We start from the raw sequence: 15009 nt of genomic DNA on the forward strand, positions 1-15009 counted from the left end.
CACTGTGGGCATATGTGTGAAACCATTAAGATATAAAATATGTAGGAGTATATCACTAAATTATTTTAAGTGCTTGCTTCTGTGCTTTAGTTTTTCCACACATATTCCACTGCAAACCCTGCCCTTCTCTTGTCAATCCAAAAAAAATTGGTAGGATGGTTACAGTTTAATTTTTGAAAGGTCTAACCTTTTATCTACTGCCATCTTGCGCAGCTATAAACCTGCACAGATATGATGGGCACAACCTTATGTATCTTTTTGGATTGCACTATCAGATGTTTGACCCCACTATTTGTTCCTTAGGGAAAAGAATGAGTGAAATTTGTAGAGAATGGTTTGTACTGTAACCCTCTGGATGTAAGAGGGGGGAAAACCAGTTTGCCTGCACACCCTCTGCTTGAGTCCCTTTTGGCTTATTACTTTGGAACATCAAGCAGCAGCACTGCAATCAACCAAGATACCCTGGCATTAAAGCCATGTTTCATCCATGATGAGTTGATAAAACATTGTTCTCCAAAGGGGTTTGTACCCCAAATCAAATATTGAAGTGTAACACCCACCAGTGTCTGCCAAGGACGAGATATCATTAAAAGGGGACTATTTTACTTGGCATAATTTGGCAAAATTTGGCAATAACCCACAGATAAGCTTGGGTGGTAAAATGAAAAGAAATGTTGAGTTCCTAATACTGTGTCTATGATGGTATTGCCATTTAGGAAAGTCACAAAAAATAAATGAATAAAAGGTATTATACAATAGAATTATATACAATTTGTTTAATAAAAATGACTTTGAAATGAGAAAAATAGACATATAACTATATAGAACAATCACATCAATCCAGTTGTGTGGACATTCAAGGTTCTGTTTAAAGTTCTATTAAGTTCTCTAATGCAAAATATCAGATAATGATGAAAACCTCAGCACCCACGGTGTTTGGTGTGTGTTACTCTTTATAATTTTGTGATTGATTTGCTTGAATTTTTTGAAAATGCTCTGTTTGTTGCTTGATTTTTTTCAGGTGGCTCAGTCCCCTTGGAGGGTCCCATGGAGTAACCATTGCAAGCACGCTCCTAACAGGCATGTAGGAGGGTTTGCAGGGCAAACCACTCCTCTGCTCCCCCTTCTCTCCTCCTCTCTGTCTTTGCACTGTCGGTAGTGAACTGTGCATGTGAAGTATCCTGAAGTTCAGGGAAGTAGCAATGTGTTCAGCAACCTGGAGCCAGTGGCAGTAAACAGGGAAAGTATGTAAGTGTTTGTACACACCGGGACTTGTAAATGTATGTGTGCGGAGCGGTCTGCCTGGAGTTCAGCTTTAACGCAGATAAATGTTTCCATTTATCAAGGTGTGAACCACATTATATGAATAAGTGTCACCAGCAAGAGATGACATTCTGATTACCTGCTGTAGAAAAGGCACAAGCATACTTGATGACTCATTTCAACCAGTAACCTAATAGACCATAGTTAGGTAGTGCAGTCACGCCAGTGGTCTGGCCATGGTTATATTAACTGTGTAAATGCCTTTTCAGTTTGCTGGTTACCCATGAGCACAATCAGCTAATAATTATAAAATAACTATTCAAAGTGATTCTAAAATAAATAGTTTATTTTACAAAATATATACAAAATTATATATTCTACTGCTAAACAAACACTCAGTATATATAACATTCATAGATTATGAATTATGATTATAAACACATCAGACATTCATCATCTTGTTCTTTTTCTGTTTTTAATTTGCTATATTTCCAATTCTCATAAATTGGGAAGAGTTATAAGAAAGATCTACCATTTTTTACTTATACCAATTTATGTAACATACAATAAAAGGTTTGGCTCCCTCAAAAATAATATTTCCATTACATATGGAGTGTGGCTTCTTTAAATATTCACACGGGGGCTGCAAGATCTTCCCACCATAATTTTAGATGTATTCCGGCCTACTTTGGAGATTTACTTCACCCCCAACAGGAAGGTTGTCCAGTAGTGAAGTTGTTGAGGACTAAGTATATATAATATGGTAGATTTCGCTGGTTATTTGCAACACATTCACTCTATGTGAAGACCTTACTACATGAACCAATGTATTTTATCATTCTTCAGGCTAAAATGGCATTTTGCTTTTCCTGTAATACCTGCTTTCAGATAACAATATATTTTTTTGACCTAATTGGCTATACAATTTTGATTTTGACCAAAGATGGGTTACTTGGGTCTATGTTGACATACATTTCTTTTCTTTAGCCTGGGTACCATGCATGGTACACAATAAAGTAGCCTGAACCTTGCATTTGCAAGGGTAATACAATGAAGATGTCTTTGTTGTGCTACTGATTTTTTCTTAGGTTATGATATATTTTAAAGAATTATTTGCTTCCTATTTTTCAATAAAGCTCTATAACTACAGAATACATTGTGGCTTTAATGGGGATCAGACAGATAGAACTTTAAACTTTTGACCTGGATGAGAAAGACAACAAAGAGGTCATTTAATGCTAGGGACCAATGTGTGTCTCAATATTAGCTTCCCTTGCAGCTCTCAGCACTTAATCACACGCTGTTCCAGAACCATAAAGGAAGTCAGTGGTGGAAGACCAGGCGCTTTGATTGCCAATCTGAACAGGGAAGAGATAGCTCTAGAGCAATAGCAGCTAACTGCAGGTCCCACTCGAATCAATGTCCTAATGGTGAAGTATCTCCAGTAAGGGGCCAGCAGCCCAACAAATGTTATTACAGTTTATCCAGGGGGCAAATGACTCCCTGCCAATCCAGCAGAGATATTTGGGAACAGCCACTGGTGACTTGCTTTTGAAGTTGTCATGATCCTTGATTTATAATTTGGTGAGCCACTAACCTTAAACAGGCACATGCATTGTAGGTATCAGGGCATGTAAACATGCTTGTTCCAGCCCTGGAACTTGTACCTGCAAAAGTAAATCAGCATTGATAGCTCCCATTGTTCTAACTCAGGGGTCTCCAAACTTTCTAAACAAAGGGACAGTGTACTGTCCTTCAGAATCTGTGGGGGTCAGACTGAGGCTAGTGGGAGTAGAAAATGTCCTGGTGTTAGTGGGAGTAAACAATGCCTCATCGTTGGTGTCATTGGTAGAAATAGTGCCCCATCATTGGTGTCATTAGGAGGAATTGTGCCCCTTCATTGGTGTCAGTGGGAGAACATATGCCCAACTGTTAGTGTCAATAGGAGGACACGTGCCCAATTGTTGGTGTCAGTGGATGGAATAGTGCCTTAAGGGCTGGATAAAAGCACACAAAGGACCACATCCAGCCCCCGAGCCACAGTTTGGAGACCACTGTTCTAACTCATAGATTTTCTTTACACTGTATCTAAACCGAAAAACAAAACATTTAATATTTTGCAGCCTACTAATCCTTAGATGTGGTGGATGCTGTAGTTATTTTAGGCTTTTTGTTCTTTTTTATTTAACAGAAGATTTGGCCAGTAACACACCTCCTCTCGTGAGGTGGCTCCTCTATCTATGGAGGAACAATGGAGACGACTTTGGACAGGAGCATTGTCTGGATAAATAAGTGACTAAAAAATTAGAGCTTAACTCCAGCTAGCACTTTTAAGCAGTTACAAAACATTTTTTTTCCATAAAGGATTATCTAATGCTGGCCATACATTATACAATTGTCTTGTTCAATTTCCTTTAGCTTTATCTTCAACTATGTAGTACAAGGGCCTGCCGGACTGCATACAAATTGAAAGTGTTTAGGTTTGGCCTCATATAATACGGTTTTGGTAAATCGAAAGAAACATTGTACAAGGAAATTGTATAATGTATGGTCATAGACGTTGGCCATTGTAAGCACCCCTCTCAGTGCTAAATGGGTTGTCTCAACCTTCTAGTTGCCACTTTTGCTAGACAGCTTGGTCTGGTAAAGAAAGTTGAAAAATAACATACTTTCTGGCAGGATCACCAGGTAAAAATGGGGGGGGGGGGAACAAATGCAGCCACCACATTTAAGGATTGGTAAGCTGCAATATATTATCTAAACCCAAAAGCATTTGTGCTTTTGGCTTTAGGTATGCCTTAAGCACATTCTGGATTTGTGTTTCAAGCTACAGTATATATTACTCCTTTGTTTAAAGTCTTCTTTTACATACCCATATTGGCATTTTGAGAAGATATATAATGAAAGTCAATAATTGAGCGCAATTTTCAAAATAGATACAAATTATGTAATAATCACACAGGTATATTTCAGATCAACTGTCCATGAGCCAAACATATAGATGTCCTGTTTGTTTTCCTTATTTCCTGGTTTTCTTGGATATTTTTTGTAGTCAAATTAAAAAGTTACATTTTTGATAGGTAAAGTGCTGTTGATCAAAAAGTTGAATTTGTTTTCCAACAAAATGAGATCTTCTGTTCCATTAAAACATGGAAACTAAAAACATCTTGTAAGTCATCTGCCAACAGGGAAGATAATCAGGTTGAGAAATGCTACTGCATACCTCGAGTACAAAGAGATATAAACAATTTCCCCTATACAGGGAATGAGTTAGCTGGATGTTACCTTCAAAAGCTGTTGTCAATTGTAAGACCAGATAGAAATTCATGGATCTTCATAGTTTGTAAAGGCCAAAAAAAGATTTTTCTTCATCAGTACTGATTAGTTCGACATCAGAAACATTGACATACAAGACATCAGCACGAGTGAGGTTAAATACTGCTCCAAGGTAACTGTGTCTTGACCAAGTGTAATGCGACTTGCAAATGAGCTGTTCTGTACTTTCCATGAGTTTCATCACACCTGGATATCGGGATGGTTTTTTATAGACAATATGTGTCAGTTCCAAAGTATCTTTAGGGCATTCTGTATGTCTAAAGTAGATGGAAGAATATAAGAAGTGTAATCCAGTTTCATTTACCACTAATCCTCTGTTCTTGTACTGAATGCCATTAGTAAAAGCACGTCCTTTACTGTCTTCCCAATCTAAAGGCAAATTCGAACACTTCTTTGCTGAAATTTAAAATAAATAGTTAATAAATTATAACCTATTTATTTTACTTTACATCATAAGTTATAGTCTGACTTAAACCAAAGCCTTTAAAGCAGAACGCTAGCCAAAAAGTTAAACAAAGAAGATTAGGGTTTTTTTTATACCTGCCAAAAGATTTATATTTCTGACCACTGAGCCCTGAGATTTATACAGCCTTATCACAATGGCACAGCCTGGTGGATGGCACCACATTTTCTTTTGCAGTTAAAGTATTACTAAACCCAGGATCCTGCATTCACTATATCTAGTCTCCCACAGTACACAGAAAATGGAAATGCAAAAGTTTTAGTAAACAAACTGATAAATACCTTTTCTCATCAGCAGTTAGAGCAGTCTTGTCACTTTTATCAGTGTCTGTTTAAAGCTTGTAGGAGGCACTCTACTTTATTGGTTGATCTCGCCCTGGGGATATTTGGTTCATATCGGGTCTGGAGACTGAGTCCTCTATGGTTAATTGACTCAGCGGTAATGGATCAAGGGCTTGTTGACATGAACTCCTATTGAGCCACTAACAGACGCAGTGCCAACATACCGGTGGTCTGGGATGCCTTTAAGGCCACCATGCGCGGTATGTTTGCATCGGCTATTGGGAAGGCCTGTAAGGCGCCTCAGTCTAAATTGGTGGATGCAGAGCAGAAGCTTACTGATGCTGAGACTCAATATTCTGCCTCTCCTACTACAGATACTTATGCTACCTGGCAACACAAAGTTAGAGCATTGGATTTAGTACTCTTGGAACGTACTCAGAAAAAACTATTATGCCATAATCAGTGAATTTTCGAGTTTGGCGATAAGAATAGTCATCTCCTAGCATATCATTATAGACCTGATTCCCAACCCTGCACTATTCCTAGAATTAAAGACTCCAGTGGTGTCATAGTGGAACAAACTGCTGACAGAGTGGAAGCCTTTGTTATATTTTATTCTACTTTATATACTACTAGGGCCCATTATACCATTGTGGAATTGGATGATTACCTATTTGATATTCATTTTCCTAGATTATAGACAAGCCAGATTTTACTCTTGGATGCTCCCCAGACTCCTGATGAAATGGGAAAGGCTATACAATCCTTTGCCCATAATAAAACATCAGGTTTGGACAGTGTCCCTATAGAATGGTATATGTGTTATAAAGAAATTCTGATTCCAAATTTACTTTGAGTCTTTAACTTTGCTCTTGAGGAGGGGCAATTACCACCTTCTATGTCGGAAGCATTGATTGTGCTCATTCCGAAACCCCATAAAGACCATCTCTAGGGTGAATCATATCGTCCTATCTCTTTAATTAATTCAGATGTCAAAATTTTGGGTAAAGTCCTTGCCCGTAGACTGAATGAAGTCATCTCTACCATTATTAGCTCGGACCAAACAGGTTTTATTCTGGGCCCTGCTACTTTCATCAACTTAATTTTTATTAGACTTTTTACTAATATGCAGGCCAGTCATGATACCATTGGATCTAGGGCTGTTTTGGCACTAGATATGCACAAGGCTTTTGATTTGGCTTTTGATTTGGCCGTTCTTACAGGAGGTCCTGGCAAAATTTGGCTTTGGCGATACCTTTCTTAGATGGATTCAATTATTATATAGCAAACCTAGGGCTAGACTGAGAGTGGATTACTCTATTTCTGGATCTTTTCCTATATCAAGGGGTACTAGACAAGGATGCCCTCCATCGCCACTGCTATTCGCTTTGGCGATAGAACCATTGGGCGAGTTGCTACGTTCTAGTTCCTCCGTTAATGGTCTGGTGCTTGGAGGTCTGGAGGAGCTGGTGTCCATTTATGCGGACAATATGTTTATATATTTAGCCAATCCCCAATCTTCTCTTCCTACTTTATTGTGTATTATTCAGGATTTTTGCCACTATTCTGGCTTCAGAGTAAATTGTGAGAAATCCCTTCTGTTTTTATTAGATCAGGCCGCATCGGTTGCCTTACCATCCTCATGCCCTTTAAAAATTGTCACGAGTTTCCGTTATCTGGGTATTATAGTTCAGCAGCCCATTTCCTTATATATTAAAAATAATTTAGACCCTCTTATTAGAAAACTTAAAAGTACCTTAAAAATATGGGCTAAGCTCCCCCTAACCCTACTAGGGAGGATAAATATATTTAAAATTATATTCCTGACATGTTTCCTCTACATACTGAGTAATTCTCAGGTATATATTCCTAAACGCATATTCCAAGAGATTGATTCTATCCTTACTTCCTTTATTTGGGGAGGAAGAGCTTCGGATTGCTAAAGATATGCTGCAATTACCTGTATTGTAAGGAGGCCTTGCACTCCCTAATCTCCAAACCTATTATATTGCCTCCCAATTGGCCCATGCCCATTGGTAGTTCTACCCTGAAGTTAATAATGCAGCCACAGCTCTGGAAGCTGCTATTCTTACGTCCTATGAATCACTACAAAATGTAATTCATCATCAATCAACGAGGTGCAGGGATAGTATGAATGTTCTGCCTATGACCTTGCGAATATTCAAACTTTCAAAACTGCTCCCATCAAGCACAACCACTGTGTTCTCCCCTAATGCTCCTTTACGGAACAACCCGTGCCTGCAGGAATTTTTTAGTTATCTCCAGCTATGACATACTGCAGCAGCACAATTACGTCTAGTAATATTTCTATGCAACCCTCTCCCCTGGAACATCTGTTGACTCAACCCTCTCACTCTACATATTATTTGTCCTTATTACACTTATTACACTCTACAATTGATAGACTTAGCCTCACAGAGCTTAAATGGCACTCTGATATAACGGAACTTACAGAGGAAATCTGTCAGGAAATTCTCCCTCTACAGGTCCCCACAGTTATTTCCTCTAGGGATAAAGTTATACAGACTAAATTATTGTATAGGTCATATTATACTCCGTGTCTGCTCTTCTGCTTGAACAGACTACCCTCTGCTGTTTGCCCCAAGTGCTCTCCTATTGATGGCACATTTTATCATATGATGTGGGAGTGTCCACCGGTCAGATTGTTCTGGTTGGGGATCACCGCTTTTATTAATTCTATCACACAAATACCTAATGTATACAACCCCTTAAGGTGCCTCTTGGGCTATATTGATGATGATTCTCTTTCCAAAAACAAGCAGCTTTTTCTACGTTAACTCTGTTCTATGCTAAAAAATCTATAACTATGCAATGGATGTCACCGACCTCCCCTACCATAGCTTTCTGGCTTACTCTCATTAATCAGGCAATTCCACTATACAAGTTAACATGTATGAGGCCAGGAGCTGCCCGCATAAATTCCATAAAATCTGGGACCTGCGGGTGAGTTCAGATCGCATAATACCATCTGCTACCTAAGTTAATGGCCGGGGATGGGAATCTACTGTAGATTCTTTTTCACTTCCCTTTGACCAAACGTATTCCTGTATATCATTGTTTTGACATTTTTATTTTTATCGATGTGATGGAATTTATGATGTATGAATATTATAACTATGCTATGTCATGTATAGTGAATGAACATATTGTTTACTGCGTACAATGATATTTACATGCTGTTTGCTCTATTTTCCTTGCTTTTTTTCTTTTGTACAATAAAATTAGCCTTTTTAAAAAAAGCTTGTAGGAGGAATTATCATTCTCCCTTCACTGTCCTATGAGGCTGCAGGACCCCGACCCTCTATCTGGACAGTGCTCATTGGCCCTGTGGTGATCAAATGCACTCTCCCAAAAAAAATCTCTCTAGCAATACACACCAAACTGAGCATGTGCAGAGTGACTCCAGGGCTCTGTTCTATCAGGAGATGGATTAGGGACAGAGGAAGAAGGGGGGGTCAAAGGAGAAGAAAGGATCAAACAGTCTTTTTACACAATGTAGAGGATTCATTCTTTAGGTGAGTATAACAAGCATGCTTTACTGCATATACAGCCTGATTTTACTGTTGTGGGCTTAGTAACACTTTAAAAGGATAGTTCACCTTTACAAAAAAAACTGCCTGGTAAGAGATGTTTGTAGATTAAAACAAACTGTGCAGCTCTGACTAAAGATAAATAATACCCTTGCTATAGGTGTAGGCCATTTAAATACCTTATGAAGCCTGACTGGAATACTCCCAGGACATTGCTAAGTAGACCCAGGATGTTGCTAAGTGAGGCCTATTCATCACTGCCCACCTCCACCATCGCAGGAGTGAGCTCTTTCTCTGATTCAAACCCCATCACATATTCTTTCTCTCCCCTGATGTGGTGGCTCTAAGCTCACCATTTGAGAACTCACTCTTATGATGGTGGAGGTAAGCAGTGATGACTAGGCCTCACTTACGTCCTGGGAGTATTCCAGTTAGGCTTCATAAGGTATGTAAATGGCCTACACCTATAGCAAGGGCTTTATTCAACTTTAGTCAGAGCTGCACAATTTGTTTATATCTACAGATGCCCCTTATCTGCATAGGCAGTTTTGTGGTAAAGGTGAACTATCTCTTTAAGGATTACAGTGGTATCATCTCCCCACCCCTGAATGCTGACTGGGCAGTGAAGGAGCAGCAGATGACTGCTGTCGTGATTTCTCTGGTTACTCTACTCTCTCCTATCAGACTGTTCTTTGTCATCACAATTATATGCAGCACACTCGATTGGCTCCCAGTCAGTGCCAGGACCTTTAACACCCAAGGAGAAAAGGCTTAAGTGACTCATTCCCCGTTCGTAAGCTGTGAACTACTTCAGCATAGGTTGCAGGTGCTGCCCTTTTTACACCTTCCTTGTGCTGAAGCATCTCTTCTGCCAACCCATCAGCCCGGTCCTGCTCCCAGTACCACCCTTCCCTCAACCAGTCTAAATGCTGTTATATAGAGGACTGTAAGGAGCTAATATCAAGTCAAATTCAGGTACTTATACCAGTTACATATAAAAATAACTTTAATGATTTATGAATTAATATATATCTGCATTGATTTAGTGTATTTATATCAGCCAGGAGTTCAGCTTTAGCTAAAGTATAACACCAAATTTTACACAAGAGTTATTACACTCAAGACTGAGACTCCAGTGGTAGGTTCTCTGGACTTGAGTTCCAACCTGTTCATCTACTGCACCTGAATTGAGCAAATTGCATACTTCCTGTAGAACCTTTCATATACCTGAAACTAGGATAGGAAATTTGACTGCAGAGACCATGGGAGTTAAAAAGACACCCTTAGCTAATTCAATTTTACAGCATTCACCAAAAATCCAAACATCTGAATATCAGCTTTGGGTGGATTGGTTGTGTAAGAAAAATAAATTCAATGAGTACCACTGAGCACCATCAGATGTGTTCAGTAGAAAATGTATCTCACTCCCTGTAAACGGCTAGACAGCTATAAAATGTTAGATTTCCCATTACGCTCTGCTCTGTCAAGACACATAAACGGGCGAATCTCCCCAGCAGAGACATAGGGGTTGATTTACTGGAGGCATACAGGTTGTTTACTTTGTAAGGTAAATTGCACTGTGCAAGGAAATTTTGCCCAGAGCTTAGTGAATGTGGTGAAGTTTTACTTTGCAAAGAGTACCCAATCAAAGGAAAAAAAAAACAGCATTTTTCCTACATATGATTGGATGATAGAAGTCAGCAAAGCTTCACCACATTAACTAGGCTCCGGGGAAACTTCCCTTCCAAAGTGCAACTTCCTTTGAAAAGTGAACAGGCTATTTGCCTTTAGTTAATCAACCCCATAGACAACAATATAAACTATTAGATATGCTTTAATTATATATTTTTTTAAAACATAATTTACCTGTTACATGGGCAGCTTGTCTGCTTAATTTTTTCTCCGGGGTTCCCCCTACAGAAAGAGGAACAGCAATGAATGTTCAGTCTTGAAAGGAACAAGATGTTTTTTATTAGATTACCAGAACAAGCTCAAAGTTTATACACTGGAATATCTCACCTATTAACTTCTCTTTGGAAGGACTTAACATTGAGGCAGCATCACCAGACTACGGAGAAAAGAAAGCACAATAGGTTTAATTTAGTTACATATCTTTTAAATGTATATGAGATCAATAGGTTAGGCCTTCTACATAATGGGGGAGATTTACTAAAACTGGTGCACACAGCATCTGGTGGAGCTGTGCATATTACCCAATCAGCTTCTAGGTTTCATTGTCAACGCTTAATCAAACAAGCGGAAGTTAGAAGCTGATTGGTTACTATGCACAGCTGCACCAGATTCTGTGACATGACCACACAGGGGAAATCCCAGGACCAGTTCACACCTGTAAGGTGAATTTTCTGGTGCATTGCATTTCAGGGGAATTTATTTTCTATACTTGGCTTGCAGAGCTCTACTGGAATGGCTAAAGGACCAATATGTAAAATGTACTCTTTAGTTATACTTAGTAAAGATTTGTTTACACTCATAAATGTGGATTTTTTATACTTCAAGGTATTTTAGTTTCATTGCAGCCCAGTTATGGATAAGAAACCAAATCTACATAATTTTATTTATGCCATACTACACTGGCCCTCCAACATGACAAACTCCATAAGGTGCAGGATATTTCACTCCTGGGCTTCTCCTCACCTTTATGATTTAAATATTATGATAGTTAAATAAACGCTCTCATTTTTTCAGGTCATTGTATAGCTAGTAGTAGTTAATTGGACCCTCCAGTCTCTTCTATGGAGCAGCAGATATCAGCGGACACATGTCCATTGGCACCCACCGCCATAAACAGATAGATGGTGGTCCTATCCTGCATCTGTCTGGTGGATCAGATGGCATCGGATGGAAACAGACAGGTGTTTCATTTCCATCTGATTGCCCCATAGAGTAGAGTAGAACAGGTCTGTGTCCGCTCTGCAAAGCGGAACAGACACGGACCTGTCATCCGCCTGCTCAGCAGGGATCAGCAGAGAGATCCCCTGCTAAGCAAGCGGATTTTGCTTGGCGGAGGTGCCCATGTGAAAGAGACCTAATGCTGAAGACTTTTTGCAGCTTATAAAAGCAGCTTATTCAGTTATAACTAATTAAGCAGCTTGGATATGCTCCAGAATACCTTCAACACTAGAGAACGAGTGACTACTACTAGCTAGTTAAACTGTTTGCAAGAGTTCATCAAGCAATTTAAATCATCTGACAATTAACACATGGCTGCATTACAAATATATGAAGGCTTCCATTGCTGACTTATTTCTCCATCATATTAGAGACACAAACTGAGAACAAATCCAAAAAGAAAGGAACTTTCACAACTGAGCCATTCTGTGACTTATTGAAGTTAGACACAGCCAATCCTCTAGCATTTTCAGAAGAAGGCGAGTCGTAGCAGGTATACTTTAAGCAGACTCTTTGTAAGGGTTGATTGGGAGAAGCTGAAGAAGGTAAGCATGTTGTAGGGTCTCATTGAGGTTGATTTACCTAAACTGGGAATGCCAAATCTGGTGAAGCTCGGCATAGAAAACAATCAGCTTCCAGGGTTTTTTTGTGAAAGCTTAATTGAACAAGCTGAAGTCAGAAGCTGGGGGGCTACACCATGCACAGCTGCACCAGATTTGGCACTCTCCAGGTTTAGTAAATCAACCCCATTGTGTTATGGTAGGAAAAGCACCATGGTCCATAATAGACTTCAATCACTAACCAATAATGATCATTATTTGTCCTAAAAAAACGTTATTTTTCTCCAACAGGAGCTGGAGAGATCTTAAAATAAAAGGAACATGGCTAAAAATAATAATAAATGACCCCTCATGGGAAATGTTATCTGTACTTATTCACTTTCTTTATTAACATATTTGTATTATATACATCACCTTGCTCTTAGAATTTTGCTCCTTGCCCTTTTTCTATAATAAGCCTTGCTGAATTCTTGCACATCTATTATAAAAATCCTATCTTCTGTGAACTACATGTGCAACACTTAAAGTATCACCATCCAGACATGTTGTACACCACATCTTAACTATACACTGTAATTATTCAATTATCGCATTTAAGGTAATACGATGGTTAAAATAGCTTGCAGTATCATATGCACATGTACATTGGCAACAATGATATACTCAAGGATTGTTGGCTTTAGCACTAACCTCAAGATATTTGTTAACCATAACTCTAACTCCATGGAGATAATTGTAAATATCTATAACTATAGGACTGCAGGACAATATCATCTACACAGACTTAACAGCAGTGCTACCGTAATGCCACGTACACTTGACCGGACTTTACGGCATACTTGGTTCGGCGCACCGGAGTCCGTCGGACAATTCGATCGTGTGTGGGCTCCAGCTGACTTTTTTTCCACAAAAGTTCGACGGACCTAGAAATGAAACATGTTTCAAATCTTTTCGACAGACTCGAGTCCCGTTGAAAAGTCTGCTCGTCTGTATGCTAGTCCGACGGACAAAAACCGACGCTAGGGCAGCTATTGGCTACTGGTTATGAACTTCCTTGTTTTAGTCTGGTCGTACGTTATCATGTACAAATCCATCGGACTTTGGTTGATCGTGTGTAGGCAAGTCCGTCCATTCGGAAAGTCTGTCGAAAAGTCCGCAGGACAAAGTCTGCCATAAAGTCCGCTCGTGTGTACGCGGCATTAGAAGCACCTAAGACCCCTAGTCCTCGTAAATTCATAGGTACTTCAGACAAGTCTGTTGGCACTGCAGAGGACTTCACAAGCCATGAAAAAGACTACAATCAACAGGTGGGACTAGAAAATTAACATGCAAAAATCTCAATGGAGAGAGACATTTACAATTTAAACAGACAACAGTCTCAATTCAGAAAAGCTAACACAACCGGATAAGGGTCTTTATTTAAAAAAAGAGAAAAAACGTGGTTATTTCAAAGATTTAAAAATTATAATTACATGGTTAAAATAAAGTTCCTTATCCTTGTGTTAAAGCTTCATAAGATAAATCTAATGCAAACCTGTAACATAAGAGCACAAAATCACAATAACAATGAATGACATTCAGTGGAAAATAAAGCACATTTCATTAGTCCACGGAAACCAGATCCTAAAAATAATTTGCTTTCAATTTAAATTTGCACAGTTTATTACATTAATAATATCAGCACTAGGAGACTAGGGGAAAGTAATACACTTGCCTACCTTAGGTGGAGTTCCCCATTAAATGATCTACATTCAGGGCAAGTTAAATGAATATTCTTGTGTTATATGCATTTTAAATGCATTGAGTAAAATGGCATCCAACACATATACCATATTTCCCACAAACAAATAAAAATAAAATAAAATGCACACAACATTTTGTACCTCTTTGACTCGGTCAAGTTCCTTCTGCAGCTCCATTATTTTGTAAGTACCTATACCCACTCCAACCAATGCCAGGAGAACCAGAAGAAAAACGATGAAGAGATACACGCAAGTTCCATCTTTGCGCCTCTTCTTCCTGAAGTCTGGAAAAGGTGGTAGAGGTGGTGGGTACATAGATGCATGGGTCAAAACTGGTGGCCTTTGAGCTTCGTTTGTCCAGAAGACTGGATAGCCCATGGGTTGTTGCATATGTTCCATCTTCTCTGTTGCTGATGTAAAATGAGTCTCTGTAACTCAAGCAAGCATGTACTATATGTTTCACAAGAGGAAGAAGAAACTGTGGTTCCCTTTCTCACTTTCAGCAACTATATAGTATTAATATTGTTTCTCCCCGCCTTCTCACAGCTCATTTGTGTTCCACCGACTCGTCACCACTGTTCTTTCCTTTCATATACAAGACTACAGAAATACAACATGCTTTTGATTTGTACTGCGCAAATTGTTAATGTAGGCTGTAGAAGTCTTATAAGCCAGTTTGTTAGTCCACAACAGTCCACAACAATAAACTGACAGTCCAAACAATGCTGTGGTTTACTGACTTATGCAGATTGTTTTTTATCTTATTTAATTGATCATATAATAAAAAGTTTGAGCTCACAGCCAGAGACTGCATTCCGTAACTAGCCAACTCTTGAACGATGGCTGGGAACTCGGTCTGCCATGGAGTCCATCATGAAAATT

The 15009-nt window shown here is 39.0% G+C and overlaps 1 protein-coding gene across 1 annotated transcript; it reads right to left on the reverse strand.

Annotated features, from left to right (window-relative positions):
- Nucleotides 1-1588: 1588 nt before the first annotated feature.
- On the reverse strand, nt 1589-14623 carry FASLG (Fas ligand). The gene is made up of 4 exons (XM_073593220.1): nt 14269-14623; nt 10935-10983; nt 10782-10829; nt 1589-4995 (listed from the first exon to the last, which is right to left on the reverse strand). The coding sequence occupies exons 1-4, from the start codon at nt 14524-14526 to the stop codon at nt 4598-4600; spliced, it is 753 nt and encodes a 250-aa protein (XP_073449321.1). The 5' UTR covers nt 14527-14623; the 3' UTR covers nt 1589-4597.
- Nucleotides 14624-15009: the final 386 nt, after the last annotated feature.

This window comes from Aquarana catesbeiana, linkage group LG07 (assembly GCF_042186555.1).
Source record: "Aquarana catesbeiana isolate 2022-GZ linkage group LG07, ASM4218655v1, whole genome shotgun sequence".
Classification (NCBI taxonomy): domain Eukaryota; kingdom Metazoa; phylum Chordata; class Amphibia; order Anura; family Ranidae; genus Aquarana; species Aquarana catesbeiana.

What these genes read in the sequence shown, in the direction of transcription:
- FASLG (XM_073593220.1), bottom strand. Translation starts at nt 14,526, where the DNA reads ATGGAACATATGCAACAACCCATGGGCTATCCAGTCTTCTGGACAAAC. An exon ending in AACTTGACCGAGTCAAAGAG is followed by an intron (nt 10,984 to 14,268) that starts GTACAAAATGTT and finishes TTTTCTCCGTAG; the next exon opens with TCTGGTGATGCTGCCTCAAT. An exon ending in ACAAGCTGCCCATGTAACAG is followed by an intron (nt 4,996 to 10,781) that starts GTAAATTATGTT and finishes TTTAAATTTCAG; the next exon opens with CAAAGAAGTGTTCGAATTTG.